The 15,850-nt window shown below is 31.9% G+C and overlaps 1 protein-coding gene across 5 annotated transcripts; it reads right to left on the bottom strand.

Moving 5' to 3' along the window:
- Positions 1 to 318: 318 nt before the first annotated feature.
- LOC131653606 (disease resistance protein Roq1-like) lies at positions 319 to 6,484 on the bottom strand. 5 transcript variants are annotated; one of them, XR_009299110.1, is made up of 5 exons: positions 6,329 to 6,478; positions 6,161 to 6,244; positions 5,402 to 5,987; positions 1,267 to 3,381; positions 319 to 1,060 (listed from the first exon to the last, which is right to left on the bottom strand). XR_009299110.1 is itself a non-coding variant. In XM_058923849.1 (3 exons), exons 1-3 carry the CDS (start codon positions 6,198 to 6,200, stop codon positions 2,943 to 2,945), a joined length of 1,065 nt encoding a protein of 354 aa, XP_058779832.1. In that variant the 5' UTR covers positions 6,201 to 6,484; the 3' UTR covers positions 319 to 2,942. The 5 variants fall into 5 exon arrangements, 1 of the variants encoding a protein (XP_058779832.1); XR_009299111.1 differs by having other exon boundaries at positions 6,161 to 6,239; positions 6,329 to 6,474; XR_009299112.1 differs by having other exon boundaries at positions 1,315 to 3,381; positions 6,161 to 6,484.
- Between the last annotated feature and the right edge of the window lie 9,366 nt (positions 6,485 to 15,850).

Below are 15,850 nucleotides of genomic sequence, written 5' to 3' on the forward strand. Positions count from 1 at the left end.
GTGGGAGAATTGAATTCTTGCTTAAAATTTTTTTTCCTCAAATGTAATTACTTGTAATTGCAACATGTTAAATATAATTTTTGTTATCATTTTCACATGTTCATCGCATACTAAACTATACTAGCACATTGAATTTTTCTTGTCAAATCCTCTAAAATGAAGTTTAATAATATATCTATGATTAATAATGCACTTTACATTGAATTTTTCTTGTAAAGTCCTCTAAAAATGAAGTTTAATAATATACCTATGACTAATAATGCACGTTTGTATAGATATACAAATTTATCAATTTGTGCATGCTGAAGGCCACCTATAAATGAATCAAAGCTGTCTCAATTATAAGACAGTAAAAACATAATTCCATATGGTCTTGGTATCAATATTTTAAAGACAAATCTTAAATTCTGTAAGTATTATAACTAAAGTTTGAACTAAAACATCTCTATAAAACCCAACAGCAAAGGTGTTAGAATCAGCAATGAAGACAAGTTATGCCACAATTACACGATTCGCGTCGTGATGAAAGTGGAAATCAACTCTACAAATCTGCCTCGTAAAATAATAATTGTCTACACTTCTAATAAATTAATCAAAATGTTCTCATTTCTGTGAAAGAAACTGATATAACTGACCAAAACAAGGGATTTGTAGGTTGGTTTTCTGAACTTACATTCACCAATCAACATTACTCCGGAGAAGAATTTTCAAAACAGAGTTACAATCACAATTACAACTAAAAGAAACTGAAGCAAATTACATACAAACAGAAACACTTAACTGCTAAGGAAATACATAATTGCCCGCTAAACTATCTAATTAGCAGTTTCAATTCCCTTTTCTTTTATACAAATTTTGTGTAAGAGGTCTGTCAGAAACTTATACCATCACATTCGGAATTTGTCCAACATGAGACTTGCAGAGTTGAAGAAATTTCCGAGTTGCAACTGATAACAAACATTCATCCTCCACAAACATAGAATAACAGTACCTATCATGTCTTCATTAATCTGATCAGGTTCATGACAAAACCTTAACCTCAAATAATCAGGCATATTCACTGGACAATAATCAAATTATTGAGAAGGTCACAACATATTAAATAATGAGAAATTATTGGATAAACTAGCAAGTTGTAATGCAAGAGATGGATGTGATATACTAATAATAAATATTATTAGTTATAAAATGAATTATTAATTAGCAATGGTAATGATTAATGAATTATTACTTAACAATATGTTACTGCTTAGGTGAGATAATTACCTCAAGGCTCACAAAACATATTGTGCATTTTAACTGTGGTTGGCATACCTAAAGGCCCAGCTTAGAAAGATCAAATTCTTTTGACTTGACTCCAGAATTTTCAACTTCTTCCTCTTCAGTAACCAACCAATTGTAAGAAAGTTGGATTTTAGTTCCAGACTTTATGCTGGTTTTTTGTACATAATCTAAGAAAAGTTGGGGCGCATCTGTCTCCGGTAAGTGTTCCCAGTCGCTAGGGACAGGATATGATTTCCTTAGATCCTTGAATACCAAGCGTAATCCCCATTTCTTTATTGACAAACCTGGGCAGGCTTTAAATGTGATATGCGCTCCAGTTTTTAAGAAATGGCAGTGCTCTTGAGAGATATAGATTAGCCAAAGATGTTTGGAGCCATCAATTTTGTGCAGTTCCAAACTGAGCGGCATATCGAAGCGCTCCTCTGTGTGTTCACTTTCAAAAGAAAGATAAAAAGGATGTGTGACAAACTAGAAATCGCACAACAATTGTTAACCTCAAATGCCACAAAGAAGGCAAAGCCAAACTTCTTGTCAAACTCGTCAAAATCTATTATCCTTACTATTGAATCACCATCAAATTGGTGATTGAACCATTTTGGAATACTACAACTTGACGGAAAATCAATGTTTTCCCAATCCGAAAGAAAGACAATGTCAAAGCTAGATATGTGTCATCGTATACATGTGCTTTTATTATCTAGAGTTCCGTCAAGTTGTGTGTTATTTTTCTTCTGATACCAGAGTCCCCATCACTTCCCTTCGAAACATATCTTCTTTCCTTCGGAACATATCTAGCTCTAATGCTTTTATTATATAATATAGTTTTATAGGAACATTTAAAAAAAAAATTATATTTTCTTAGTTTATCTTTAGAGTGCCATCGTATACATGTGATTTTATTATATAGAGAGACCCATGAGCCATATATGTGCTTTTATTATCTTCTTTAGGATTTTGTTAGGGTTTAGCATTTAACATATTACCAACAAAAAAAATGGAAGTTGTAGTTGTGGATATGGAGAAATTAAAAAACAATCTTTCTAAGGCTAGACGCACATCATTTCCAAACAAGTCGAAGAAGATGGTAGTCCAAGTAAAGAAAGAGATGAGCTTAAAGGATCTGATAATGGTTGGGGAATTTCTCAGATCTAGTTTACTTACTGCAAAACAAGCCAAAGTAACTTTGCCTGTAACTTCAATCTCACCCAGCTTGGCGAAATATTCAAAAACATTGGATCGACTTGTACTGATCTATAACACTCGACCGATAAAAAAAGAAAAAGAAATGAATCAGATTCTACACCATTTAAACAGACTCATGTCTTTATGGAAAACCAACTGTTTCTCATCTAAAAGAGCATTATACTACAGCAATCCAACCCTTTTTAATAGAAAGCAGGTAATTGAAATTAGTTAATGTTGTGATTTATATTTATGTTGCTATTTATTTGGATTCAGTTAATAAGTTCCTAGTTTTTAGGTTCGCTTAAGTAGAATATAATTTGTTTTTAATTAAAATTAGTTAATGTTGGGATTTATATTTATGTTGGGCAAAAGTGAACTATATTAAAAGTAGGCATCATAAATATAAATCCCAACATTAACTAATTTTAATTAAAAACAAATTATATTCTACGAACCTAAAAACTAGGAACTTATTAACTGAATCCATTGTCAAGAACTAGAAGGACCTTAGTGCAACTGTGAAGCCTATTTATCATAATCCCGGAAATTTCACAAGTATCGTATGAGTCAAGATTTCTTTCGTCTAGAGCTTGTCGAAGAATTTGTCTTTGAATAGCAACAATACCACCATCCATATAAAGTTTGCTTGTGTTATTAATAAAACAACGAGCATCAAACTGATAAGAGATTCTATCGTACAAAAGAGTAGCATGAGTTGTCTTTCCTACTCCACTCATCCCCCAAATTCCTAGAACTCGGAAGTCATCATTCTTTGATCCCAATTTTAGAAGCTTTTCTAATTCTTTTATGCGAGGTTGCATCCCAACAAGATCGCTTGTAGACCCTGAGAATTTATGATTCAAAGATTTTATTACTGCTTGAACAATTGTTTCAATCTCTATAGACTCTGGCCTGAAAGAGGAAAAACAAAAGGGTCATGCTAATGGATTGTTTATAATTTAGTGAGAGTTAAAGAGTGCAACTTGGATTATGAAAGTTGATATGATGACATGCTATCAGACATTGTGATTCAAATAAAGGTCTAAAAACGCTATTGTTCTTGAGGCTGCATAGGCCATATTTCTCCACAAAATCAAGGATTGCATTGCAACTATAACTATTATTGCAACAACTACTTAAAACCATGCTGACTAGATATTGCTAATAATTTGAAAAAACAGAAAGGATTGAATAAAACTTATGCGCGGAAACGTCTACAATAAAAATTGTAGTTGCTAGGAAGATGACTAGTTATTTGCTGGAGTAGTACCAGCATCAGTATAACCAGGGGAAAAAGAGTAAACAGAACATGGGATTTTTATATTCTGAACGGGAAACATCACATATTTATTTTCATAAAGAACGTATAACAAAACTTGAGAGAAGATTTTTTTATTTTTACTTACTTACCTCTAACATAAAATCCAACTAATTTGCCTAACTCAGGCAGAGCTCTCTGCCATTGATCAACCTTGTTGCTTAGGCCATATTTGAATTTCTTAGTGTGTAAATAATAACCATCTTTGAAAACCCCAATATAATTTCAAACATGAGACAGATCAATACCGTAGAAAACAGGGATAACAGTCTTCTTCAAGTTTGTGCGGCCTTTTGCGATAGTATCCACATTTCATTCAAACTCAATGTTAACTTAGAATTTTTTTTTTTAAAGACAACTATAGAATCCCTTGAATCTCAAATTGCTTGTAAAAGTTGTGGTGAAATTAATTCTCCTTTATGGAGATAGAGATGATCGGTCAAAGTGTTGTGAGCGTCAGGGCCTTGGAAACTGAGAAATGTGTCGTATTTACAGATTCATAGAGAGCTGTTGCTAGTAGAATCTATAGCAAAAACTCCTGAGAAATGTCTTTTTTTATTCAAGAACATGAGGTTAAAGAAGCACCAAAAAGGATAGATAATGGAAAGGCATTTGGGCCCGACAACATATCTATTGAGGTATGGAAAAGTCTTAGTCTTGGTAATAGAGGTATTGCCATATTGGGTGGCTCACAAAGCTTTTTAGAGAGTCATACAATAAAGTTAGGAGAAAGAGTGATTGAGCAAAGACGGAGAAATGAGATTAAAATTACGGATAATCAATTTGATTTTATGCCTAGAAGGTCGATTACGGAAGTGATCTAATTACTACGACGTGTGGGGGAGGCATGGAGCGATATCAGATGGATCAAAAAGACTACATTAAGGATTAACTCAAAGGCCTTATTTTTTTATTTTAGTAGTGGACGCACTTACAGAACGCATCCAAGTGTAAGCACCGAGATGCATACTTTTTGTAGATGATATAGTCCTACTCGGAGAATCGAAAAATGAACTAAATGGAAGGTTGGAGACAAGCCTTAAAAGCACATGGTTTCTCTTGAGAAGAAGCATGATGATAGGGATCGAAAATTAAGATAAATGAAAAATGTAATATTGGTTGAATTAAGAACTATTACAGAGACGGATCCCTATAATCCCAGAGCAAATGCTCCTCAGAGGAGAGATGATTCTCTCTCTGCCCAAACCCTAATATGAAAAATAAAAAGTAAAATAATGATGATAGCTACTGCCCCATACACTCCTATTTATATGGGGAATACTAACTAAGCCAACTCCTATTTATTTGGAGAATAAAAACTAACTAACTGAGCTACTCCTAATTATTTGGGGAATAAAAACTAACTAATTGAGCCAACTTCTATTTATTTGGTTTGGACTAAGCCCAAACCAATATCCTAACACGTGACAAAATATATGAAAAGCAATTTTAGTAAAAGGCAAAGCATTTCTAACTTAAGGTGAAAGTTGGAGATTATGGCATTTCACAACTTACACGGTTTAAATATCTTGACTTCATAGTACATAATGATTAAATAAAGGGAATTCAAGTAGAAAATGTAAAACAAGTGGCAAGAAAGGGAATAACACTTACTTGTTCCTGACATCCCAACCGACTAAGTTAGCTATAACTTTCATAGCATTCGTCCATCTCACAACCTTGTTTGGATCGTGCTTGAACTTCTTCTTATGTAAAACAAAGTCATTCTGGTACACCCCAATCTGTTTTCGTACATGAGATGGATCGACATCATAAAAAACAGGAAATACTTTTTGATTGAATTCTTTACAACATTCAGCAATAGTAGCCATCTCTTCCAAACACCACGTAGACTCTGCATATCTTTCAGAGAAGACAACAATAGAAACCCTAGAATTTTGAATTGCTTGAAGAAGTTGCGGCGAAAGGGATTCTCCTTTGTCAAGCCTTTTATCATCCATGAAGGCGAAAATACCCTTTCTTGTTAGATAAGCATAAAGATGATCAACAAAAGTATTGCAGGTATCAGCGCCTCTGAAACTGATAAACACATCATATTTATAGCTATGGACACGGTTGGAATCAGTGGAAGAACTAGAAGAAGCTGAATCTCGCTGGCCCAAATTGGACTGCGAAAAACAACCCAACACTGTTCGAAATGGTTGCAGGAGCAAAGACCTCCGCGAGAGCGACGACGCGTCTGTTGTTTGTATTAGATTGAGAGAACAGTTTAAGGACAATCTATTACATTTCTACAGTTTACCAAATAAAAGAATGATAGTTTAGGTAACAAAGCAGTATTTCGTTCATACATAAACAGAAAGAGAAACCTAGGTTATCCAATTGAAAAAATGATAATGAAGTTAGCTTTACCTGAACATTTAGAGTTTGAATCCATCTTGTTTGATTTCATGGACTTACAAAAATCACTGCATTGGAAGACCTATTCTCCCTGCGCTGAAAGTGTGAATCACATTATGAGAGAGAAACTAATATATTGCAGGTTATTCTAAGAAGGTAGGTCAACAATGTGATGCTAACCTGAGTGGCAAAGTTTTTCATTCATCGGCAAAGAGACCGAGGAAATGATGATGAAAAGACGCAAACGGAGATAGAATAATTAGAATTAAGTCTTTCACTTTGGTGTAAAGTGAGTAGACTTCCCACTTCTGATTTCTCACTCGCTTGGTCCCACAAAGCGATCTCTCGGTCCCGCGGAGTGGAGTGGCGGGGCTAATTTTGTCTTCCCCACCTAGGTTTGAAATCAATAGAGCGGAACTTCTCTCAACTCGGTTCAATTATTATTAGATAAATATTACTAGTTTAGTTCAAAATTTGATTTTAATTTTGAGATGTTTTAGTTTTGGCTCGGTGTTTTTTTTAATTCTTTTTTTGTTAATGATATTCCTTCTTTGTTTTTTTAAAAAAAATTGTAATTTTAATTTCATTATTTTTACATTTTCTTGAGTTTTAGTCTCATTATTTTAAAATCTAATTTTTTTATCCTTTAATTTCACTTTTTTGAATTCGAAGTTAAATTTTAATGAAATAGTGTCCACATTTGTCTGAAGTTTTTCCATGCCATTTTTTTATTATTTTAACTTGATAATTTTTTTTAACAAGAATTTTTTTTAACTTGATAATTATTTTAACTTGATAATTTATTTTATTAATAATATAAATTATAATATTTACAAAAAATAAAGATAAAATTTAAAAAATTTATATATAAAAGTTGTTAAGTTTTTTAGTCCAAAACTTAGGGTAATTATTTTCATATTATTAAATATGCCTTTAATTGATAAGATAGTGGGTAGGATTACACATTGGAGCAGCAAATTACTTAGCTATGCAGGAAAGATTCAGCTTGTCAAAAGTGTTTGCTTTGCCACTGCAAACTATTGGCTACAATGCCTTCCCCTTCCAAGGCATGTACTCCATCATATAAACTCTATCTGCAGGTCTTTTGTGTGGACTTCTGGAAATTCTGTCAGTCGCAAAAGCCCTGTAGCATGGCATGATGTCTGCAAACCACGAAAGGCAGGTGGTCTCAACATAGTTAATCTAGAAGTTTGGAATACAGTTACTATGATGAAGCTTCTTTGGAACATCCATCAAAAGAAAGATAATCTCTGGGTTAGGTGGATAGATAGCTACTATATAAAAGGGCGAGACATTATGCATATGGAGATTAAAGATCAGTTTTCCTGGATCTTTAAATTTATTTTGCGCCATAGAGAGAAGATGAATGGCATACAGGACTGGACAAATTGGCATATTTTCAGCACCAGAGTTGTCTATAAGATTTTGATGAAAGGCTATGCCCAGGTTCCATGGCACAGACTGTTCAGTGGTAATAGTGCACGGCCACGAGCCCTATTCACCTTGTGGATGGCGTGCCACTGCAAATTGGCCACAAGAGCTAGACTGTTTAGATTTGGAATGGTGGACTATGCTACTTGCTGCTTCTGTACACAGGATGAAACCGTGGAGCATCTTCTGTTTGAGTGTCATGTTACAAAGACTATTTGGAAGCAGGTTCTAACTTGGATGGAGTGTTCTCATGAACCTTTAGAATGGACTCAAGAGCTGAACTGGCTAGTGCAGAACTGTAAAGGTAAAACTGTTCGAACGGATTTGCTCAAGCTAGCTCTAGCGGAGACGGTGTATGGCGTTTGGATGTTTAGAAATGCTATAAGTTTTGGGAAGGATATTGATAGATTGACTATTGGTGAAAAGATTATAGATTTAATAGTTTATAGAGGGTGGGGGAAGCAAAAGTTAAGACCCCATTTAGCTAGATTGATGTTATAGTCTCCTTTGCTGGGCTGGATCCCTTTGGATCGCTTTTGTACCTATGGTTTTTGAATTAATACAACAAGTTTTGATTCAAAAAAAAAAATTTATTATTTTTTGATTATTTTGTAAATGATAATTTTCCCACTAAATAGCTAAAATAAATCTAACTTTTGTCCCACTAACTATTTAACCTATACTTTTTAATATATTTTTATTAATTAATTTTACACACTTTTGTATTCACATTAAAGCATTAGCTCTTTCTTTAGTTATATTTTTGAAGGGAAAACGTTCTAACAAAATATATAACATTAATTATATATTTTTTATTGATTCGTTTTGGGTAAATTTTTAGTTCACTTAATAGTTTCTCATGATTATTTTTTAATTTTATATCTACAAGTTGTTAAGTTTTAGAGTCCAAACTTCATATAATTTAGTTATTTTTATATTATTCAATTATTATTATTTAATTATTTTTTTATTGATTCGATTTAGATAAAAGATGTTAGTTTACTTAATAATTTCTCATGATTATTTTTTTTAATATTTTTATATACAAATTATTAAGTTTTGGAGTCAAAACTTGATATAATTTAGTTATTTTTATATTATTTAATTATTTATTTGGAATTAATGGAACGTATAAAAAAATTCTAATCAGAAGATTATATTGACATTGTCATTGAATTATAATTGTAGAATATTATTGGAGTACATACATCATTTTTAAAGAAAAATATTCACAATTTTATTGTTGACAAATTATATGACAAGTGACAGTTTTGTAACACGGTTCATAAAAACATTTAGATAAAAAATACATATATTTATCTATATAAAAATATTTGGATGACTCATTCTAATTTTTTTGTTTCATATAATTTTCAGAAGAAAAAAATAAAGTTTGTTAAAATTTTATTACATTTGATTCCTACAATTATCAAAATTCAGTGTAATTTTCATAATTAGCTCCAACTATAAGTGACATAAACTTGGTGAAAAAATTTAAGCTTAAGTCCTCCTATTTTATCTAATTTATAAAACTGATCTTCATATTTTAAATTTAAGAATGAAGACTCATTTTGGTCCCTCACAAATATTACACGAGTCCAGATTAGTCTCTCACAAAAAAATTGACCCAACTTAATCCCTTACAAAATTTAACCGGATCATATTAGTCATTCTGCTAATATTTTTCTCAAATCGTTTTTTTTTCTAGTTTTAAACCGTGACTGGACTGCCACGTTGGATTTTATTTATTTTCAATTTTTAAATACTAAATTGATTTTTATTTTTAAATAATTATAAATTAATAATATAAAAAAGCCAAAATTATTTCTTATAAGGAGTTGAAGTCAGGCCCATGTGGTTAATCTTAAACAATTCTAAGTTTAAAATACAAAATACAAAATTTGTATCAATATGGTCTCGAACTAAGTCTCTTCATATTAAATGACAGTCAATTTAATACAATAGAAATTGATTTGTCTATTTGTAAATGATAGTCACTTTACTATTAATAGAAATTGATTTGTCTAGTTGTTATTGATAGTCACTTTACTAACCATAGAGATTGATTTGTCTAGTTGTAAATGATAATCACTTTATTAACAATAGAAATTGATTTATCTAGTTGTAAATGACAGTCACTTTACTAACAATAGAAATTGATTTGTCTTGTTGTAAATAATAGTCGCTTTACTAACAATAGAAATTGATTTTTCTAGCTGTAAATGATATTTACTTTATTAACGATAGAAATTGATTTGTCTAGTTGTAAAGTGAAATGTTGTGAAAAACGATGTCAAGATCTAAACCATTTTGCTGTGGAGTACCTGTAGTAGTTCTGTGCCTTGCAATACCAGAGGCAGCACAAAAACTGTCGAATGCCTCATTGCAAAATTCAAGGCCATTGTCGGTTCTCAACCTCTTGACCTTTCTGCCAGTCTAATTTTCAACCAGAGTCTTCCAACTTTTGAAATTCTCAAAAGTTTCATCCTTAGTCTTCTGGATGAATACCCATAATTTTCTGGAATAATCATCTACTATTGATAGAAAATACCTTGCTCCTGAATGTGATGGACACCTTACAGGCCCCCAAAGATCAGCATGGATGTAATCAAGGGATCCATGTGTTCTTTGTTTGCCTTTGTTGAACTTCACTCTGCAAGATTTTCCAAGTACACAGGGTTCACAAAACTTCAGCTTTTCGACTTTGTCTCCACCAAGCAGATTTTGTTTCCCTAATTCGACCAGACCCCTTTCACTGGCATGGCCCAATCTCATGTGCCAGATTTCTGTCTTCGACAAAGGTTTTGTGGATGCAACATTTGTCGAACCACATACAACTTCAGCCTCAAGGGTATACAAGCCTTGTTTCTTCACGCCTCTCAAGACTTCCTTCGAACCCTTCATGACTCTTAGGATACTTTTCTCTCCTTGGAAAACATATCCTTTCTTGTCGAATTCACCAAGAGAAAGTAGATTTCTCTCCAAATCAGGAACATACCTGACTTAAGTCAACAACCTTATTGACTTATCATGGAGTTTGAACCTCACAGATCCAACACTTGTAATCTTGCAAGCCCTGTTGTTTCCCAGCAATACTGATCCACTATCTTGATCACATAATTCCTCGAACAAGTCTTTGTTTGGAGTCACGTGCCAAGTGCAACCTGAATCCATAATCTACTCTCTTCTCGAGTCACTGCTTGAAACCACAAGAACATCAGATGATTCGAAATCATCTTGAACAATGGCTGCATTGCCATTATCCTTACCTCCATGATCTTTCAGGCGTTCAGGGCACACCTTTCTTGTGTGACCCTCCTTCTTACTATGATAGCATCGAATGCCAGATACTTCGCCACTGTAAGACTTCGACTGGCTTTTTCCCTTCTTCTTGTCAAACTTACCATCCTTTCGTAAGATTTTCCTTTAATGGCCAAACCTTCGCCAACAGTCGAAGGTTTATGCTTCTTTCGTTTGTTCAAGTCCTTAGAATACAGGGCTGATTGAACTTCTTCAAAGGTCAGGGACTCCCTTCCATACAGGAGAGTTTCTTTGAAGTGAGCATGTGATCGAGGAAAAGAACACAATAGTAACAACGCTTGATCTTCATCATCGATCTTCACATCAATACTTTCAAGATCAAGAATCAGCTTGTTGAACATATCCAACTGCTCAGCCAACACTTTGTCTTCAATCATCTTGAACGAATACAAAGCTTGCTTCAGGTAGAGTCGATTTACCAGCGATTTGGTCATATATAAACTTTTAAGTTTCACCCATAACCCTGATGTCGTCGTCTCCTTTGATACTTGCCGGAGAACCTTATCACCAAGGCTCAACAAAATTGCAATGTGTGCCTTCTCGATCATATTCGTCTTCTCTGCTGCCGTCAATTCTGCATTCATGTCTGCCTCTCCCTTCAACGCTTCCAAGCAATCCTGCTGAACCAGTAGGGCTTTCATCTTCAAGCGCCACAGACCGAAATCATTCACTCCGGTGAACTTTTCAATCTTATACTTTGTTGAAGGCATCTTATTCACGCTCACCGCACCAATTTGTTGTGAAAAACGATGTCAAGAACAAAATATAATAGGAATTAGGGAATATAAGAAGAACACAAGAATTGGTTATAACTGCTATTCTTTTACTTTCTCTTAAACAAGATTACAAGTTTACAAGAATAACAAATAACCTCTCTCACCCTAAATTAGGATTTGCAGCTTTTTAATGATGAGAGACTAGTATGCTATTTATTATAAAACCTAACATACTAACTAATGCGCTTTTTCAGCAAGGCCCATTACACAAGCCAACTTAATACACAAGCTAACTTAACAAATTAGGGTTTAAACACTAAAACCTAATTTAACATGCTAGCAACCCTAGCATCTTCGACATCTGCATGCTAGACCCATCTTCGACTACAGCATGCACACTTCGACACCAGCATGTGAATAACCTTCGACTTCATGCTTAACTCTGTCGAACCAAGAAGCTACCCTTCGACCATACTAGAGTTCGATCCAATATCTCACATGAAAATCATTTAACTTGAAGGGACTTGGATTTGAGACCTCATAGGTAAAAATTTATGTATAGAATTTGTTAATGTTAGTAGAAATTATGAAAATTACTTGTTTAAAAATTACTTTATAAGAAATAATTTTGACTTTTTTGATATTATTCATTGATAACTGTTTAAAAATGAAATTAAAAATAAAAATTAACTTAGTAAAATCTAATAAAATTGTCCAGTCACGGTTTAAAAGTATGAAAAAAACCAGTTTAGAAGTAGAAAAAACCAATTTGAAAAAAATATTAGCAGAAGGACTAATATGATCCGGTTAAATTTTATAAGGGATTAAGTTGGGTCAATTTTTTTGTGAGGGACTAATTTGGCTCGTGTAATATTTGTGAGGGACCAAAATGGGTCTTCACTCTAAATTTAAACAATGTTGGTCCTCGTGTTTTAAATTTAAACAGTTTTGTTCATTTTTATAAATTGTAAATAGTTTTGGTCTCACTTTCATATTTTTGCATTTAAAAATTAACGATGTTTTCATTTTTTAAATAACAAATTACTTGTGAAAATCATCGTATAGTTTTATACGTAAAATTATAAGTTAAAAAATGAAAATCTCATCGATTTTCTATTTAAAAAAATGTGAGAGGGGACTAAAATTATTAGAATTTAAATAAGAAGATCAAAATTGTTTGAATTTAAAATTTATGGACTAATTTTGTAAATAGTCCATTTTTTAAATTCTAAATAATTTTGGTCTCACTTTCATATTTTCGCACTTAAAATTAACGATGTTTTATTTTTTAAATAACAAATTACTTGTAAAAATCATCGTATATTAACATATTATAAGTTAAAAAATGAAAATCTCATCGATTTTCTATTTAAAAAAATGTGAGAGGGACTAAAATTATTAGAATTTAAATAAGAAGATTAAAATTGTTTGAATTTAAAATTTATGGACTAATTTTGTAAATAGTCCTTTTTTTAAATTGTAAATAATTTTGGTCTCACTTTCATATTTTCGCACTTAAAATTAACGGTGTTTTATTTTTTAAATAAAAAATTACTTGTAAAAATCATCGTATATTAACATAATATAAGTTAGAAAATGAAAATTTCATTGATTTTCTATTAAAAAAATGTGAAAGAGAAATAAAATTGTTAGAATTTAAAATAAGAGTTGTTAGGAATATCGGATAAGCTGACAATTGTGGAGTTGAAGAGATTCTCGGATCACTTTGAAAAAATTAAGGCAAAAGACGAAAGATTAACTGTCGGGTTATTTGGTTCGCGGTTTTATGGAACCTGTGGATGGTGAGGAATGCTATATTATTCAAAGGTTATATTTTTAACTTTGACGAATGTTATAGCTCTATTATTCTTAGCTCGTAGAAATGGTTTAGGACAGTTAACGTTTCTTCTTCGGCTTGTAATTACCACTATTGGAACATTTTACCTCTTGCTTGCTTAAAGGGGTAATTCTATTTGTTTTGTTTCCTTTCTTGAGATTAATACATAACTTATTGAAAGAAAAAAAAATAATAGGACCAAAATTATTTCAATTTAGGCTTAAATGCTTTGGCTCCTATAACTTAGCGAGTTTTTTATTTTCGTCCCTGTAAGTTTTTTCTTTGGTCTGAGTTCATATATTTCACTTTCGTGTTCGTTTTAATCCCTAATATCAAAATCTGCAAAAAATTCGCAAGAAAATCCGCAGAAAACTTGCAGATTTTTCTGCGAATTCCGCAAGCAAAAGGTAAGATATAGGGACTCATTTCAAAAAACATTTTATAGGGACGAAAATCAAAAATTCGCTAACTTACAAGGATAAAAAATGTATTTAAGCCTTGAATTTAAATTTTAGAAATTAATTTCGTGAATCAAATAAAATTGGAGGACACAAACTGTAATTTAGAGGAAAAAATTACATCAATTTGTAAGTGTCATATATCTGAATTAGTGATATACATTTTCCCATAATTACATGAATGAAACACATTTACGATAAATAAATTTATGTATTTATTTTAAAAGTTTTGTTACTTTTTTTTCATTTTTAATGTTTTTTTCAATTTGATAAATAAATTATGTATTTATTTTGTCTATGTTAATTGTATCCCTCATCTTTTATTAAAGAATATTTCTTCAAGAATAAAAATAAAGAAAAGTAAAAAATAAATGAAAATTGAATAACATGGAAAAAATGTGAGAATAAAATTTATAGTGTTATAAAGTCATTTCAATACCTATAAGTGATAATTATAAATTTCAAAAAAGGTTAATTTGAAGTCATTTCAACCCCTACTGTAATAGAAAGTTCAGCAATTTACACAAACAATTAAATTGTGCTGAAGAAATAGTATGAAGTCCACACACACAAAATCAGCCTATAAAACCAAATGGCCTAAATCACCTACATACTAATAATACTCGAGAGCTTAATATCTCTTTCAATTGATTCTTCATACATATATTTGTTCGGTTTCTTAGAATATATGTATGAAGAATCAATTTAGAATATGAATTACTAAGAAACGAATTAGGTATAATGTGTAACCGAACAAAAAAAACCCCACCTCTTGTGATTGTCATGTTGGAATCCAATTGATTGAAAACAAATAACTTATATTTGACATGTCTGCTTCATCCCTCACACATATTAGTGGTTTCCACAGCCCTCAAAGAAATTGATACGAAGTCTTCTTCACTGTTCCGATGTGGACATAGATTAATTCTCCTAAAGCAAAACAATGTCGGATCATAACAAAAAAAACGTAAAATTATACATTGGTAAATCATTTAGCATACCATGGATAACCGCCTAGGACAAAAGACTCTGAGTATATCTTCTTAACTTTCAACTGAGAGAAGTTCACAATGTTCCATTTGAACTTCTCAAATATCTCTATTTCTTGATTCTACATTTCTACATGAGCACAAAATAATATCCAAAATGAGTTTTTTTTTTTTTAACAAAAACCTTAATGATTACAGAGGTCATATAGTATGTTTTTAGCGTTGCGTGTGTAAGAAGCTGTAGAATAATTATTTATTACTAGAGAAATGCTAGTCTTACACTGCATGTTGACACTTACACCGTATTTGTATACGGTTTTGCTTTTTGTATCATATTTAATAATTATATTTTATTTTTTCTGACACAAATAAATACATAATCATGTTGTTGTTTAAATGGTGTAACATTAGGTGTAAGTTTTGTGGTGTACAAATAGCAACTCTCTTGTTACTATATCACTTCAACGTAATAATAATTATACTACTTTCCTGCTACTCTATACTTTATACTACTTTATAGCTAGTTAGTTACTAGATACTATAAATAGCTAGTTAGTTACTAGATACTATAAATGTAATAATAATTATTTATTATTAAAAATTCTCTAAGTATGAAATCCTTACGTTCAACTTTCGCCCTTTAGCTTCGAATTCAGACGACTTGGACACTCTTTTATTTCGACATTTACTTCACTCTTTGTTTGTGAAATTTTCTTGTTAGAATGGAAGGGTCTTCTATTGAGGACACGTGTCCTGCTTTGTCTTCCTGAATTAACAATACATGTGATACAACCAAATCCAACTATTATCTTGTAGTTGAAACTCATTAATCATTACATTCCATTTTGCCTCAAACTCGTCAACATCAAAATCTTCCAGCATACATTGCTTAAACTTGGATACAAATTTTGAATTCTTAATATTACGAG

The sequence above is a fragment of the Vicia villosa genome, linkage group LG2, assembly GCF_029867415.1.
Source record: "Vicia villosa cultivar HV-30 ecotype Madison, WI linkage group LG2, Vvil1.0, whole genome shotgun sequence".
Lineage (NCBI taxonomy): Eukaryota > Viridiplantae > Streptophyta > Magnoliopsida > Fabales > Fabaceae > Vicia > Vicia villosa.

What these genes read in the sequence shown, in the direction of transcription:
- LOC131653606 (XM_058923849.1), bottom strand. Translation starts at nt 6,200, where the DNA reads ATGAAATCAAACAAGATGGATTCAAACTCTAAATGTTCAG. An exon ending in TTCAAACTCTAAATGTTCAG is followed by an intron (nt 5,988 to 6,160) that starts GTAAAGCTAACT and finishes TACAAACAACAG; the next exon opens with ACGCGTCGTCGCTCTCGCGG. An exon ending in GGTTGGGATGTCAGGAACAA is followed by an intron (nt 3,382 to 5,401) that starts GTAAGTGTTATT and finishes TTCCTCTTTCAG; the next exon opens with GCCAGAGTCTATAGAGATTG.